Source organism: Armigeres subalbatus, chromosome 2, assembly GCF_024139115.2.
Source record: "Armigeres subalbatus isolate Guangzhou_Male chromosome 2, GZ_Asu_2, whole genome shotgun sequence".
NCBI classification, from domain to species: Eukaryota; Metazoa; Arthropoda; class Insecta; order Diptera; family Culicidae; genus Armigeres; species Armigeres subalbatus.
Window position 1 is genome coordinate 119,290,500 of NC_085140.1, and position 18,141 is coordinate 119,308,640.

Genomic DNA, 18,141 nt, shown 5'->3' on the forward strand with positions numbered 1-18,141 from the left:
AAAGCAACTCCAGCACACTTTGAATCTCCGGGACTTCTATTAAAATTTGATTTTGAAGCGAACATATAGCCTGTAGGTACCGCTATAGTTGACAATGGGTCATTGTTTCAACTTCTTAGAATGCTTGTACAATATTTAATGTATCTGAGGGCAAGTAGACTAAATTATAAGAACGATTTCGTTATCCGACCTCCAGACTGTCGGTGAGAGCGATGACCCATTCTCACCCCCAATGACGATAGGTACACTTAGTGTACGAGAAAGGCGGAAAGATACATACAACAACATTGAAAAGCAATGGATATGTGATATAACATACGAAAAGACTCATGGTTTTAATTTTATAAGACCTATATAGTTTTCTTTCTTTTTTTTTCCTCGCTTATCCCTGGTCGCGGATTAACATAGACAAACTTTCATTTCGTTCAAGTTGCCCTTTGGCCACCCTTTATTATATGCCAGTTGTAGTAAACCATCGTTCTCAGGAGATTTTGGCATCGTCATTGCGCGAAGCAAACCAAAGTTGCAGTCCTGTTTCGAGGTGTTACAATTGTTGATGGTTGATTGTTAGCTATAAACTTCGTATGCATAAATGCGTTCTGACGCTACACACTATAATGCCTAATAGTTTTATTTCCATTGCACTGGAAGATCCTGTCCATATTTCTCTCTCACTCGATCTCTTTCTCTCGATCTCATTTTCCATTACTATAGTGGTTCTCAATCAGTTCTTATGCGTTTCATGATGATGGAATTTTGTTATCTTTACTGTGCCTTATTCCTATCGATTTTCACAGGTTCGTAAGGACTCGTTTTCCCAGACACAGTTTCTGGGTCAAATCTTAGCCAAATATTTACAATCATAATCTCAAAAGTGCTAACTTATATGTACAACAGTGTACTTTATGTGTTTTTTTATCAAATAGCATTGCCGAGGGCGCTAAATTACATCTGTCATAATACGAAATCAACTTTTTTTTTATTCTTCCATGCAAAAGGAATATGTAAGCATTTTTGAGAAGATAAAACAAACCTAAAAGCTGTGCAACGAAATACGTGTTCGTTTGATTTCGCATCTCTCGAGCCCCTCAAGTTACCAAGCCATTCACACTTGACTGAATAAATAAATAAAACTAGGATAAACTTAACAAAGCTCTGCAGTCCTTATATCCAGTAGTTGCTTGCCTCGCAATGAAAATGTACACGAATTTAGATGCATGGTTTATTGAGCCACTTATAGGAATCCAAACTCACTATTGTTCCTTCCTTGTTACTGTAAATTATGTTCACTCAGAACGCACTCAATGGTCGAATGAAGTCAACCACGTCTACTACTTCTCTTCTTATATAATTACCACGAGTTTGTAAAAGAGGTAGAATTAGCAAGCAAAATTAGGAAAACTAAACAATTGTCATACAGATTTATAAAAATGTAAACGTACGCGGTGTAGTGCAGCAACAAAATGGTCAAAATTATACGATATCACCTTTCGCACTTGTCACACACTCACCAGCGCACCTACACACAACAAACACGCACATACACACACACACACACAAGCATAAACAAAACAATTCGTAACTGTTGGTCAACAATCATAAAACACTTTATAGGGAAGGGGGGAGCATAGGAATAATTCCCACCGAAATAATCACTGCTCCCAAACAGACTCCACCAGGTTGGCAGGTATAGGGCCCATCTGTGCCCCCATTTGCGATCGCCAGGGCTGTGATCTTTCATTGGTCGTCCGAGAAGTCGAACCTTAGAATCTCCTGCCGTATGCTGTGTGATGTAGCAATCCATTGGGTGGAAGAGAAACAGAGAGAAAGGAAAATAGAGAAATTCATTTATTTCACTATAGGATTGTAACAGACGAGTTTGCATTGTGTTCAAATATGGGGCACCGCGAACGAGCGAGCGAGTTCAATAAAGCTTGCCTTCCACCACCAGGTTCGCTAATGTTGCTAAGTTGATGGTGAACTACATTCCAGTGGCGTGAGAGCTGAATTAATGTCAAATGGAGTTAATTGTCACGACGTTTTTTTTTTTTTTTTTTTTTTTTTCGAGAGTTGACCAGTTGTAGTCTTAATAGACTGGTATCTCGGCTGGGCTCTCCATGTGATACACAATACTAGCAGACGACTCAAGCTATGTTGCTCACTAGGTCACTGCGGCCTGGGTTTGTATTGTGATCATACCGATACATTATTCTTTCTATCTACAGTCTGTCAATTATAAACCGAACAAATAATGGAAGCTCAACATGTACATAGATTTTTTCTGAATAAGTAGTTAACATGTAAATTTAATTATTAGTTACTTGGAGCCGACATTCAATACCTAATAGTAGTCTATGTTGACAACGGGTGGTACTGTTGCCATTTCCAAGTAACAATTTCGAATAAAGATGTAATGATATCATTCTGGTAGGGTAGTTTCAAAATAGATTAATTTAAGTACTATTGTAATAAATGGACACATTGAAGAGCTTCCCTTATTTTAACACGGTTGAGTATCGGATGTTTGTCAATACGTCGTCGAGTTAATTGTATCCTATCAGTCACAGTAATGTCATATCGGGACCGCTTTGCGATTTGGGCGTAACTTATTTGGCAAACAAACATTGTTTAACGAATTCTGTAAAATGCAAGCGTTTTCCTCCAAAACTAATACCGCTACCTGATAGAGGAAAGCTTATTCTGTCGGATACATATCGTGGTTTCCTCAGGAAATGCTTGCTTTAGCAGGAATTCGCTTTCCAATGCCTGTTTACAAAAGCATGTACGCCCAAATCGCAAATCAGTCCGGATATGTTAAAGTTTCAGTAGTCTAATAGTGATCATTATACAAAATTTCTGTCCAGTTGTTCCGTAATTGCTTTTTTTTTTTGGTAAAGTTCTATTCCCTTTTTTAATATTCAAACCTTTATTATTTATTAAAATAATGAGGTCTCAAATTCAGTTATTCAGATTCAGGGTATACAATATTCAATATAATAGTGGATGAACGCATCATATGGTCTATCCTCATTTCCGTAAGTGGTCAAGTTATTAGTCTTGTAGCAATAATAGTGGTACTAGTTATTCTCTATCTTGTGAGTGCAATGGTCTCAATTAACTATTCTAAACAGAACTCTGTCTCTTGTCTTTCTGTCCACCGATGGTCATGTATTTATTTTCGTTTTTTATTATTTATTTGATATCTTTAAATTTCAGTCATTTATTTTACTATCGGTCATTTATTTTATTATAAGGGTAAGGTCTGCGAATTTGTCTTAATACGAGAAACACTAAGTCATGTCCCCTATATATCCGCTAATTTTTCTAACTAAACTAATAGAAGGAAGAGAGAAACAGTTTTTTTGCGTTGATCCATGCAGCTAGAGAGACTAAAATAAAAAGATTATCGAGAAGATATAATAGATACATTCACTATCTCCAATGCCAAATTAGTAAATCTACAAATTCTACTTTTCACTACTAAAATTCTACTTCAGCTATACGGGTACAAAATGAATTATTGTTAGCTACTACTACAAGTATAAATAGATGTATGCTATTTGGATAAGCGTTTGTTTCAGGGTCTTGTTAGTATTAGAGTTATGTTAGTTAGACCCCTACTGAGCCCTGCCGGCACCTCCAAATTTACCAATAGGCAGTTGTTGTTAGATCGTGCGACAGACTAACCATTAGTTAACTTGGAGGCATGGTACCTCAAGTGTTTGGTATAACTGTTGACCTTATTTAAGTAAGATGTGATAAAAGTTTCTCTACGGAGCTTATTTTCAAACCATTACCATTAAAATAACGATATTCTTGTGAAGGAGATATAAAAAAAAATGGAAAAATATCTTAATTTTTTAATTTAGTGTTGAACTTAACCTTTGTTTTAAAAAAGCACTCTATTAAACAATAAAAATAAAAATAAAATAAAAATCTTTTTAAGACACTTGAAATATCAACGTCAAGCCCCTTATCCATGGACAGGGGAGTTAATTGTCACGACGTTTTGTGACATTTATGCAGTTTCGCTCTCACGTTGCTCACTTTTTATTCAGAACAATGATGTACCGTGGACCCCCGTTAATTTGACCGTTTTTAGTTTGAACACTTTTTAATTTGAACCCCGTTAATTTGAACATCGTTCAAACTAAAAATGGTTTAAATGTCAAACCCAACATGATAAACAAACTCAAACGAAAAGTGCATAAGTGATAACAAGAATGTTTTGGTTTTGATTATCTCGCTTATTAAATAGCAATCTGCCCTAAAATCCAAATTCTACAGAATAATTCTTTTAGGGACGATGGTGTCTTAACTTATTACATACCGAATTTGTTGTAAATGCAATCAGTTTGATAGACAAAAAGAGATTCACAAAAATGTAAAGCTGTATATAATGTATGAAACAATCGATTTTAAGATATTAGTGCAACGACCCGGCATTTCTGATCCGGAGTCATTTCCAGTACCTTCTCACAGTCAATGAATATATAGATAAAATTATTATTTGCCCACACTCCACCGTAATCTCACCCGTGCTTAGGGCTCGTTTACAAATAACTAAATTTTTGACCCCCACCCTCCCCCACGTAACACTTTTTGTATGGAAGGTTTAATTTTTGTATGAAACGTAACACTCCGTTTGACCCCTCCCTCCTCCAACAGCATTTCATAATTAACGAACGAATGTCCTTTACTTTCGATTTGATGGTGCAGCTATAGTTGACATTAAACTTAACTTTACAGGGATGTGACGAGTGCAACAGTTTGCCGAGAATACTAACTGGCTTCTAAAATTATCATGCACTTGACATGCAATTTTAGTTTTGGTCAGTTGCTTGCTGCTATAATTCCAGAAAATCGAAGGAAACTAGATTTTAATGAGTGTTTAATATAATTTTGAATTGAAGACATTATACATTTACATTATTGTAGATCCAGTTGAAAACCGAACTGAGCTCTCGCGACAATCGCATTTTCTTCCATTTCCGAATGTCGCGACTGAATCGCGAGTGGTGCGCATGATGGCGCACGGCTATGGCATAGATGCGCACTACTCGCGATGCAGTTGCGACATCCGGAAATGAGAGAAAATGCGATTGTCGCGAGAGCTCAGTTTGGTTTTCAACTGGATCTACAATATACATTTGAGAAATGAATCGCATTTGTAGAGTGATATTTTATTATCATTTCAGGATATACAAAAAAGAAAAAAATCTATTCAGATCACATTTTCAGGAAAGATCAAGAAACAAATGTGGCAAAATAAAGCCTGAAATCATTATTGGATTTGTGAAAAGGCAAGCGTGCCTATCGTATTTAGCATAGGTATTCAATATTTAAAAAAATAAAAAAAAGGTTTTTTTTATCAAAACTGTTTAAAACTTAACAATAACATCAGTCGGAAGTAAAAACGTTAAGTGTACGATAATAATTACAACTATTCATGATTCTCTACGTCGTTTCCATTCAAGCTCGATTAACTTGCTTTTCACATTATGTAACTTAATGACCTCTAGTGTGTCTCCTTCATCTTCCAAAAAGTCAATGAGATACTCCACACATTCCATGGCTTTGTCGTGCTTATCACGGCCCTCATCGAATCTAACAATCCTAATCGCATCGTTGGGAATCGTATTACTTTGGTCAAGCTCATTTGAAGTATCAAACTCAAGGCTGGAGTTTTCCTGGCGGTTAAGCACATAGTCCACAATTTCCTGATCAGTGTAGAGGTCGCAATCCCCGGTGAGAATATTACCGTTCATATCGTAGACACTATCATTAAGCCACTGTTTCACTTCATCTGAAGACGGATATTCATCCAAAGCGTCAGCAAATGATGACGTCAACGCTAGAACATCTTCATCCAAGGAGTTGTCTTCGTCACTTTCCAGAGTGAAATATGGATATTCATCGATCAGGTTTTTCCAGGATCCTTCAATAGTTTTCCCGGAAATTTCCTCCCATGATTGATGCAGCCAGCATATCACCTCACGCAATGAAATCCCTTTCAGTTTCTCCTCAATAGATAAATCTTCGTCGCTCAAAAGAAGACGCAACATCAGCTTTTTTTTGTAACGTTTTTTAATTGCATTCAAAACTCCCTGGTCCATAGGTTGGCCGAGTGATGTAACGTTGGGTGGTAAATACGCAACTTTAATGTCATCACATTCGAGAATATCACCACCATCATGGTGAGCTGAACAATTGTCAAGTAGAAGCAAAGCACGTGGTGCACGATTGTGCTTTTGAGCGAATGCTTTGACCGATGGAACAAACTGATCATAGAACCACTCCCTGAAAAGTATTCTGTTCATCCATGCTTTTTTGGAGCTTCTATAGTACACGGGTAACGATGATTTGTCTTTTGGGAGTGCTCTTGGATTTTGTGCGGTTCCCAGAAGCATCAAGGGCAATTTATTTGACCCATCTATATTGCTACAAGGCATGAAAGTAACACGGGATTTGATTACCTTCCTTCCTTTGGCTATGTCTTCATCATGCAAAGTCAACGTTCGTGATGGAAGCAGCTTGAAAAACAGCCCCGATTCATCCGCGTTGTAGATTTCATGCTTCTCATATCCATTTTCCAAAATAACCTGGAGAAAAATGCTTTTGAATGAAGTAAACGCCTCAATATCCCCGGATGCCTTTTCGCCAGAAACAGTCAGCATGCGCAATCCGTAACGTTTTCGGAACCTGTCGTACCATCCGTTCGTAGCAGCGAAAGTCACTTCGTTTGAATACTTTCGTTTTTCCTTCAGTATGGAAAATAACACCTCTGCTTTTGTTTTTACGACATCTGGTGTAATGGTATGCTTCTTATTTCTCTCCTGCAAGATCCACATGAACAGCGCTTCCTCCAAATCGATGAATCTTGCCGACTTCATAGTTCGCCTACCTGATACTCCGCTTTCCCGGAAACGATTTTCAGCTGTGCGAATTGAGTCCCTTTTACGAGAAATATTCAAAACAGTGGATTTGCAGACGTTGAAAGTTCGAGCAATTTTGTCCAGAGAAGAATTCCCTAAATCCAGCAGCTCAATCACTTCTAGCTTCTGCAGAAGGGTAAGTGTCGTGTGCCTTCTTTTTTTTGTCACGGAAGGCACTACGTTCCCATTTGCAGCAGTCAACCTGGAATTGGTAAAAGCGTTCATCAATGCAGTGCAGAGAAAAAGTTATTAGGAATCTTACCTTCTGGGGGATTGATTAGCTTTTATCTGATTCATGGTTCTGTTTTTACGTTTATCAACGATAATCAGCAGGATCAACTATTCAGTAGGCATAAACAATTCGCGTGAGAAAGAAATATTCATAACAATAACAAATAATAAGGTAACCAGATACTCTCCAATATCAACATGTATAGGGTTACCAGTTGTTCAAATTAAAAGCGGACCCCGTTAATTTGAATGAGGTGCCGTTCAAATTACCGGGGGTCCACGGTAATAGACAAAATTATAGGACCCTTCAAGCGCTTCAAGTTCATGAAAAAATCCCGAATTGTAAAGAAATTTTGAAAATCTTTTTCAGCACGTTTAGTCCCATGAAACCGCAACAACATTTCTCAACACTGTTCATAGGTGCGGTAAACATGGTATGACGACGATGCAACCGAATATACAAAGTAAGTAGAATTCACCGTCACACAACGTCTTGAAATTTCTCTGTTGGGAACGAGTTGGCGGCAGTGAGCATAAGTACACGAGGTCACCAGCGACACAAAAATGTGACTAGAAGATAAACTTTTCGTATTTTGGGTTTCTACCTTTATGTATAATTATATTATAAATCAGTACAATCTCTTCAACTATTGTATCGAAAATTACAAACGAAAGAAGAATAACGTAAACTGATAAACTCGTGTTCGTGATATTCATACTTACTCTTCGTAGAACTGCGATTCTCGGGGTGTCATGTGTAGTAACTGCTCTAGGTTCTCAAGGATGCCCGACTCACGTAGCATCTTCTGTCGGCCGCCTTTCTCCATCAGGTTTCTCACCACAAATACGGCACCCATTTGGAGCTTGTTGTCGGATACGACCTGCAGAGAAGAAATCCATGTAGATTATTGTTTATGAGTCCTTTGCATGAGAAAATCTAATATGTAAATGATATTTGTACAATTTCAGCAATTACAACATCGAATCGATTTAAGTCTAGAACACGAGTTTGTGCTCCATATTCCATTTAAAGTGTACGGCCATCATAGGTATAGGTTAGGTACAACTGTTTTCGCGTCGACATAATTTTCAACGATGAAACTGTTTAGATCCCGGGTCGTTAAAGAGTTAATTTCGCACTACTTTTGGCTCCAAACTGGCTAAAATCACTGATGCCGGTAACGGTTCACGTTTACAAAGTTACTAGTAGCTGTTCCGAGTTTTAACTAAAACACTGGATTTACGATAATTCAATTTTAGTTACTGTCAACTATGGCCGGAACATGTCGTCAACTAAAATTAATTTGGTTAGATTATGGATGGAATGGAATCTCATCGCATGGCAATTTCAGAGCCCGAATTTTTTCGGAGGAGCCATCTTGCTCGAATAGGTATTCTCTTGAAACCTTGGTGAAAAGGTGAAAAAAAATTCGAAGACATGGCAGAATGTCGTGTAAAATAAGGTTGAAAAATAGAGGAGATAGACTGAAACCCCCTAAGCTGAACAGTATGTAGTTTACTTAGGGAGTGGGACTTATATCCGGGGAAAGCACGTTCGCCTCGGTAGAGGACCTTGTTCCCGAAAAAAGATGTTTGGGGGTCATACATTTGGCATCCTTCAAAAAACAAAAGAGAGTTACCATTGCTGCCTAGAGCTTCTCTAATGCTGCCTGGGATCCCATAAAGTTCCCTAGGGAATTCGTATTTAGGGCATCTACAGGTGAAAGGCTGCGCAAAACCCACACCCCGGCTGGAGACAATTTCATTGTTCTGGAATCGTGTTCCCAACAGTTGTAGGAACGATCTTCTCAACTCGTCTGTATTTTCCCCACTTTTAAACCGGGTGGCTATGGTGTGGTCGACCCTAGCAGGAGACATTAGCCAGCTTTTTGATCCGTGCCAGTGGACCCTCGCCACTGGGGGGAGACTAGTGCCGCGTTTCGCAAGATCCGGTCAGCCTCGTCGAGGAGTGGGATCCTGCACTCCCCTGAGGTGTCAGCCGCAAAAGAAGCAGCCTTGCTGCACATAGCCATTAGGACTCGGTGTCGAAAGGGAAACCGATGTCCACTCCAAGGACGCGGACGATTTTTCTGTTCGGGATGGGATCATGGCAGAGTCTGATGTTGTTGACGACTCCGGCAAACGTGGCCCCGAATGCATTTTCCAGCGTTCATAATAAACCCGATGGAGGCAGCCCAACGGTGAATGCCACTAACCGCTCCCTGTGTCTTTTGGTTTGTCCAGGAGTATTACCCACCACGACCAGAGACGAAGAGGTGAACCACTGAACATTCGCCGGTAGAACGCCGAAAACTCCGTTCATTGCGACCAAAAGAGGGTGACCGCAAGAACCGACCCTTGGGGGACGCCGGAAGTTGTTTATAAAGGCAAGCATGTTGTCAGTGATGCCCAATTCCTGAAGTTGTTTGAGGACCAAGGGTGTCCAGGTCCTGCTAAAGGCTTTGGCAATATCCAAAGAACAGTTGGTTGGCAGTCTGCTCTGGGGTTCACGTTAGGAAAGAATTCTTCTGACGATCCATTGGTTGGTAATTTTGAATGTTTTACCAGTTTCAGGTCGTTTTCATGCAGCATTTGCATGTCACTTGTAGCTCCAGAGAACTCAAAAGTGCCGACGCAGTCCGTGAATGTAGCGAAATCTAACGCATTGTACGGTTCGTCGAAGCTTGATTGCTGATCGTTGATTATTGTGGTTGATTAGTATGGTTCTCCCAATCAAGAAATGTCCCGGAGTGAGCGGTTGTAAATCATTTGGGGCATCGCCATCGGAGGCTGGCTAAGTGGAACAGTGTAGCAAACTCTTTAAATGTGAGTCGTGCATTCCGCGACACGATGTTAAGACGAATGTCGTCGGCGTAAGCGATATTCCAGTGGGAAGTACGAAAGATACCGCTTATGGCCACAAGAAATAGAGTGACCGCAATAATCGAGCTTTGCGGAATGCCTGGTTCTTCTTTGAGTATATTTGATTCGTAATTGCTCGCGAGAACCTGGAAGGTAAGTCCAAGGTGAATACAAACAGCTGTTACTGCTACAGTAGCAGTATGCCAATTTCATGATTCAGCCATCTTGGATTTTTATATGAGGCAGCCACCGAGTTTGTTTATGTTTTCCACTGAAAATGAATTTTTTACCCCCGCACTAGTCTCTCCCATCTACTGTCAAAGTGAGTGAACCCTGATATAAGAACCCTGGGTAAGTCTACTCAAGAAATTAATAATGGAAGTAAGCATGTTTCCAGTAATTCCCCAGATCGCCAACTTATCTAGGACGCCAGGACACCAATCTCTATTGGAGGCCTAGGCAAAATCCAAGGACACCATCTCAATGTGGAGCCCTTTTTTGTTAATCGTTATCTGCCCAAGAGATGCCAGATAGGTGCCGGTTTCCGAAGCCGGGCCGGAAGGCGTCGAAAGTCTAGTTTCCGATTTTCTGCAAGAAACTCGATCATCCAACGATTAACCATTCGCTCCATAATTGAGTTGCAGCTGGTCAGAGCGATTGGCCGGTAGCTGCTGACATCGTCGACAGACCCGCTGTTTTTAGGGATAGCTATGACGAAGCTATGAATCCAGCTGCTCGGAACCGTTTCTGCAGTCCACTCTTGATTGATGGCGGAGAGAAGACTGGTCTTTCCTCTGTTTGTAAAATTGTTCAGCATCGGGTATCCTATGCAGTCTGGACCCACCGATTTCCCAGTAGCTTTTTGAAGGGCATAATCCATGAAAAGGAGATTAAAACTCTGACCTTTATCTTATCCAGAGGCGTCGCGTCCGCATGTGCAACCTGTGCACTGCACAGGTAGCAATTTTGTCCCTAACATTTAAACTCTCAATAGATTTCTTGTCATCCTTATACAAATATTTGGAGCATGTGCATTTATCATATGTTTAGTACAAATTGAACAATTGAGTATAAATACATAATCGTAAAATATGCACGGAATTTTTACAGGCGACATGTGATATGAGGGAACCGAAATGGTACGATGGGGGCGCGTTATATTTTACTCCACGAAACGAAACGACGCACCGCCACATGTTGTCCATCACGTGCACTTTCAGCAGAGAACGGTTTGCCATGCATCATACACGCATTATTTTGTATGTGTAGGTCATCCGCTTTAACCGCAATCGGCGATGTATAGGTAGCCAAAGCGTTCATCGTTTGCAGTGCACGGTTTGGTGCCGATGCAGAAAAGCACATCGGTTTGGTGCCTACCGAATAGGTGGTAACCCATACCGCTTCAAACAGCGCATGCGCGTTTGGTTGAAGAGCGCGCAATCGGAACAAAATAGAAAAAGAAAAGAGGCGGTGATTAAATGAATTTTCTGCTCTCTCAAAGCGTTCCATGGCGAAAGTCCGGTTTGAATAAGCACATTGGATCACAAGCGTTTTAATATTTCATAGTGATCGGGATTATGGCTTATGATGATTTTTTTCGTCAAATCCAATATCCAAAAGCTATTCGTATAGGGACACGGCAGGTATTTCCGTCCACCGTCATAGGGGCTAAAACCAACGAAAGCAACGTACATTTGCTAGAACTCCACTATAGCAGAACGTTTCTCCTGAGCTTACGATTTGGTACGCATGAGTTTTACAAAAAAGCGTCTCTTTTATTGGTTTTCGAGACTATGACGAACAGACGAAAATACCTGCCGTCTCCCTACCACGTAGACAACTTAGCGGGTAGTGGGGTAGGAAAAATGTCCATGGTTAACACAAATTAATGAAAAATTGCATGATCAGATGTGTACGCTGATGGAGGGAAGTACCTACACATCTAAAAATGTTCGACATCTGTCCACGTGGTATGAAAACAGCCCTTTGGAAAAAAAAGATTCATCTCAGAAATAAACTAAAATAGAATAATTAATATTTGAGTAACGCTTAGATTACAGATATGTTCCGATTTTATCACGCTCCGATTTTGTCACGCTCCGATTTCGTCAACAAAATTATTCCGTTGTTATCAACAAGAAAATTCTATCATTTTTTTTTAGATTTAGCCTTTAAAGTAAACTAACTTGGGTTAGTTTTTGGTTAAATGTTGTATTTATAATATTTCAAGCACTAACGGTAATAAGACCGTAACTAACAACAGAGGATTTTTTTCACCGACTTCCCCTCATCGAAATAAAAGTGATAAGATGCGGCTTTATTACTTCAGGAAGACGGATTGCATTGTTATGTAGCGTTCTGATATAACTAAAAAATCGTTGAAATACTTTTTCGGATGTTCTAGGCCGTCCAAACTATTTTGGAGTACATATCCTCGAATGCATCTTGAAATATGTCTACAAAAAAACTGTCCTTTCCTATGCTGAGATTATTTAGAGAATATTTATGTGATCATAAGACATAAATAAATCGCCTGCTTTGAGCGTGTTTACAGCGGCACACTAGGAGTTAACTTTCTCATATCAGTATGCTGCCGTAATCTGGAAAAGTGACGTAACCGCCATTCTACAACATGCATGTTTTCCATTTTCTGTTAAAGAGTTCGATGAGTAGTACTCGTTAATACTATTTTTGGATAATGGCGATACGTCACTTTTTCAGATTGCGGCAGTATAATGGCGAAAGGCTTATTCTGATTTTGTCACTGTTCCGATTTTATCAACTGATACTCACGGACCGTGTTGATGAAAACGGAAAATATCTGTATAAAAAAAAAATTGATATGTATGAGATGCTAATTACAAATGTTTATTACCTGTCTAATCATTCTTAATATATTTCAATTTTATGAACACATAATTATTAAGACTTGTCTCATTCTACGAAATAACTTGAATTAAAATTAAAAGATACCGTTTCATTGAATAGTTGTCTTATATGTCATATTGAAAAGCATTATGATTCCCCAGATTTGTTTGTTTTTCAATTAAACACACTTTCACTTTAAGTTTAGTTTGAGCTTAATTCGATAAACATCTTAGCTTAGAAGCAGATAGACGAAACATATGGGAAACACGGTTGAAGATAGATCGTTCATATTGGATGTGTCATTTAAGGTCCCTTTTTCAGGTCAGGTTTTTTTTTCTCAAAATATTTCACTTTGATACGGGAAGCACGAACAATTATCAATTCGTCAAAATTTACATTATTGAATGCTTAACTTTTTTTCTACAACAAATATAATTAAAAAAAAAGTATCACCGGCGCGTGCCGTGCTTACTCGTAATTTTAATGCTGATACATTGACAGCTACATCAAACAACTGAAAACCGAAATACACCGCTCGGTGCACAGGTTTGTAGAATTGACCACGCGACGCCTCTGCTTATGGCACCGGAAATCTGAGTACTGCTGCTCCGGGGAATAGGTGCCGTTTTAGAAATGGGTCTGAAGAGCGGTGTAGTGAAGATAGCTCATGAAAATATTCCACCAGGGCATCAGCGATAATCTTCGGATCTCTTGTTGTTGTACCTTTCACTTTGATAGCCATTCCTTTATGTCATCTCTTTCCTTGTAGATGTACTATTCATTCGCCTCCAAATCTCTGATGAGGAATGGTTTTCATTAATGGAGTCGAGAAACTCTGTCCGGGATTTGTTTTTCGCTTTCCTGGTCACCTGCCTGCAGCTATTACGGACAGCCTGATACTCGTCCAGGGTACGGGTCATATCGGGGTGATCTTCTCGCACATTTTCTTCTCGCACATTTGACTGCTCGTAATAGTTTTCTACGCAATTTGACGGCTTTTTTAATGTACTCATATCGCCAGTGGAGCACACGGCGTCCGGTTTTTGGACTAGTTCTCGGGAAATTGGACGAAGTTGCAAGGTTGATAACCACAGTAAATTTTGAGATTGACATTGGAGTATGGGTATTCAGTTCGGCTTCGAGTATAGTTTGGAAGTCAGTTCAATCAGCTTGGTTGTAGAGCCGCCGGCGTCTTCTCGAGGTCTCAAGAGCGGCCCTGTTGTCCTGTGTGATACAAATTGGGGTGTGATCGCTGTAATTGGCGTCCACGGACCAAAGAAAACAATTGGTGACGAGAGCCGATACGAGCGAAATAACGATTCTGCTTGGCCGCGGAAGAATGTGGGGGAGCCATTATTCAGAACAGTTAAGTTTCGCCGGCTGCCAAGGTTGGCAATGATGATGCCTCGCACGTTGTTGGTCCGGCTACTCTAAGCTGGATGGTAACTGTTGACATATCCAAGAAGGATTATTGGCTCTGGAATCCGGTCAAGGGCCTCGTCCAGCTGATTTTCTAGGTTTGCTGACTTTCGGATCCTCGGCATCTCCTCTCAACTAACGTGATTAGTTCCACAGAGTCCACTCCACAATGGTAGAACTGTGATGCAAGCCTGCAGTTCACCGGGATTATTAATGGATGTTTCGCATTATATTCCAAATATAATCTGGCGAGTGAGGGAACAGCTGTTGATAAATGGACTCGAAGCCAGCATCTTCGGTGTAGTAACTTCTTCTTCTTCTTCTTATTGGCATTACATCCCTACACTGGGACAGAGCCGCCTCGTAGCTTAGTGTTCATTAAGCATTTCCACAGTTATTAACTGCGAGGTTTCTAAGCCAAGTTACCATTTTTGCATTCGTATATCATGAGGCTAACACGATGATACTTTTATGCCCAGGGAAGTCGAGACAATTTACAATCCGAATATTACCTCGGTGTAGTAACTGTAGTCCCTTTTTCAGCGCCGTTATTTCTGCAGCATAGACTTGGTGCTGCGTACATCAAACCAAGAGATTTCGTGCTGTAGCAACTTCTGCTGCGGACAGAGATCCAGTGGTACGTTGACTGCGTTCGGATTGGCAATCCATGTCGTCACTCAAATTAGCTTGGAGTAAATCGAGAATCGGTTGGCCAAACCCTCTATTACGTCGGCGCTCGTGATGCATACGAGGAATGGCTGCTGACGTCAAATTTCGTTGTCAGTTATGTCTCGTTCTGTTGCGGTTACAGTCGGAAATATTAGAGTGTCAGTGATAACTTTCCAATCGGGTCAAAGTTTGGATGTTGCTAGCGCGCATGGTGCTACTCTGTGGGTTGGCACATGTCTCCAATCCGATACTGGGATGACGGACTTGACTGAAACTGCTCGATTAGCCACAAATATTTGTCATCGAGCGGGATCACCGGAAATTTATGCTACTGAGGTTGTCTAATCTCTATACCCCATTGTTCCAACGGAATGGAATTTGAAGTGAGTTTTTCATGACCTTGACCAAGTCAGCCAACAATGCTGCTGCACATAGCTCCAGTTCCTATTGGGGAGAAAACGGCCTATTATTTGATGCCACTCGAAAATGCGAACCGGGCAGATGCAAGCTGTATTTACTATTCACGTGGATCCCCATAATATAGACAACCACTTTCACCAAAACATCGCTGAAGCCATGCAGTTGGTATTGCACCGGATCGTTGATGATGATGCAGAGACGATGTATGCTGATTCGCCAGACGTCTTGTAAATGCAGAAGATACGTTCGCCACTGATGATTAAACTGATTCGCCTTCGAATAATCGAACTGGATCATAGTTGAGAGTTTCACATTGCCTTGCAAGTGAGGAGATCTTCTGGATACTGCCAATGAAGGCCATGGATCTTATGATAGTATCTTGACAGTAGACAGTGTGAATAGAATTCACTGCTTGGTCTTCTGGGGGTTTCTCCGAAAAACCTCCTCGTTGCAGCATAGTGGAATTTGACGACGCTTTTCGATTGCTTCTTCGTATGTGCAAGAATAAAATAGTTGACAAAAAAGTCTTCAATCGCCTTCCTTGCTAACGGCAATTCGTGACCTTCATCCTCTGTTAGCTTAACGTTTTGATACGGCAGCGCGTAGAACATACCAAATCTAATGTGCATTGATTCCGTATTTCGCCAGCTGTTGTTCTGTCCTACCACAGCAGTCGGATGAGCTTGCTATTGTCCCCGATCACACGTATCTGTAGATACGGTATGCAAACGTTGATAGGCGGTTTGTAAAGGGCCCTTGAACGACAGACCATTCGATGACATGATCTTCGGAAGATCTAGATCAGGAAAATCCTTGAAACGTGGCTGGCTGCCAGGCAATCTTACATGTATTTTGTATAAATGGAAGCTTCATTGCATTACGTCCTGTCGCGTCACGGACTGTAGATTGCGTGTTTTCTTTACAAAACTTCTCCTACGTGCTTGCGTGGTTTCAATTCTTCTATCTCCCAGAAGCTGGCGAAAAAATTGCTTGGCTACGGCTCCTCAGAGTCGTTATTGGGCACAAAACATATTGGGGACTTCTAAGTGGAGATTGTTGGCTCAAAGAATCCTGCTAGGGCTGTCTCTTATAGGTCCCAGTGATACGCGTTTTGTGGGGAATTTTTATAACCTTTCATTTGACAACGGCCGGCCATTATGCAGTTCCCAGTCAAATGTCGGCGAATTGGTGCGGAATCGGATTCGCAACAATCTTTGATGATAAGTACACAGTCGAATCGGATGTTGTAATCGTGAATTCGTGAATTCAGATCTACCCTGACGAATTCGGTGATCTTGGTCATCAGTCCGAAAATTCCTTTCAAAGGCAAGTTTATTCGGTTTGACTTCAACCCCAGCTTCTTCGTAAGATTTGCCATAATGAAGTTGGCTTGTAACGCAGTCTAATAGAGCCCGGCCGTAAATAGTTAACCGTTTGCTTCGACAAGAACGACGACGGTGTCGAATAACACAAAGGTGAAACACTCGGTGTAAGAGAGTTGACTGGTAACTCGGGTGCCGTGTGGCGAGATGGTGCTAGGAGCGGTCTTTCATGGAACAGATGATGTCGTTCATTGCACTTAATCCTCAGCAGTTTCGAGTAAGTTTGTTGTTTTAGAAGCTTCAAAAAATCCTCCAGCTTAGGAGGCGTCTGCATCGAAGCGGAATAATTAAACCTTTTTTCGGGTCGCGGAATTTACCTTAGCCAGGTAAATTCATTTGCAGTCTCGACCCTCACATTCAATTGCTTGCAATTTTCGCCGTAAAGCTTGAGTAGACCGTCCGGCGATGGAATAACGGTGCTCCGAATTCCGCAGAATGTTGAATATGATGATTAACGATCTGGTCTTTTCATTGAATTTCAGTTCAATCTGACAACTCTGGTCGGAACAACATCTTTAGCTCCACCTGGCTCAATTAGTACGAGACAAGAGTAGAGACATGATGTATGGATATCTGTCAAGTTACAAATAAAGTAAACTAAATATACGTAATAGTACATACTCGTGTTTTAGATTTTTTTTCCATAATGGATTGTAATATTTTTTAATCAGAGAGAATGAAGTTATTACGATATGTCAAGTACAGAAGCAAATCTGAAAAGGCCATCAAATCAAGTAATACTTACCAAAAACTCTCTTATCTTTTTGATGATGTTCTCATCTTCCATTACGTAGTCCTTATCACGCGCACCAGCCGTAATGTTGCTTATAATAATTAAAGCCTGTTCCTTCACTTCCGCCGGATGGGGACCATCCAGAACCAAATTCACCTAAGTTCAAAAATAAAGCAATTCTAATAAACTGGTCACCAATCGAACAAATACCAAATATTACCGCTCGCAGCACTTCCGACGAATGTTCCGACATTATAATCTCAATGTGCAACGTATTGCTAAGGAGATTCCTTAGAAGTCCCAGGGTTTTCATGATGACCCGTTCGTCCGAATCGCTTAGCAAAGGCTTAGTTGGGTGGCAACCACCGAGTATATGATGAATGACGACTCGCAGAATCAAGATGTTATTACTATGCATTGTGATCAATTATGATTCCGATAGATTACGATGGTGATGAGCTCGCAGGACTATACGATGCTTCTTTATTAATCATGATAAGCTTCTTTGAATGATGTACAACTATCACGTGCTTCACTAATGGAAATCAAAAATTGCGTGAATGTGGAATACTAAAAAGGTATTGCAGCATACATTGTGAAAAACCATATCTCTAGGTATTGT

At 40.4% G+C, this 18,141-nt stretch overlaps 2 protein-coding genes across 2 annotated transcripts; both read right to left on the minus strand.

Moving 5' to 3' along the window:
• Window positions 1-1,208: 1,208 nt before the first annotated feature.
• LOC134210727 (armadillo repeat-containing protein 8-like) lies at window positions 1,209-17,855 on the minus strand. Its single transcript, XM_062686966.1, has 4 exons — window positions 17,740-17,855; window positions 17,532-17,675; window positions 7,890-8,047; window positions 1,209-1,783 (listed from the first exon to the last, which is right to left on the minus strand). Exons 1-4 carry the CDS (start codon window positions 17,830-17,832, stop codon window positions 1,738-1,740), a joined length of 441 nt encoding a protein of 146 aa, XP_062542950.1. The 5' UTR covers window positions 17,833-17,855; the 3' UTR covers window positions 1,209-1,737.
• LOC134210726 (jerky protein homolog-like) lies at window positions 5,116-7,876 on the minus strand. The gene is made up of 2 exons (XM_062686965.1): window positions 7,198-7,876; window positions 5,116-7,137 (listed from the first exon to the last, which is right to left on the minus strand). The coding sequence occupies exons 1-2, from the start codon at window positions 7,230-7,232 to the stop codon at window positions 5,448-5,450; spliced, it is 1,725 nt and encodes a 574-aa protein (XP_062542949.1). The 5' UTR covers window positions 7,233-7,876; the 3' UTR covers window positions 5,116-5,447.
• Window positions 17,856-18,141: the final 286 nt, after the last annotated feature.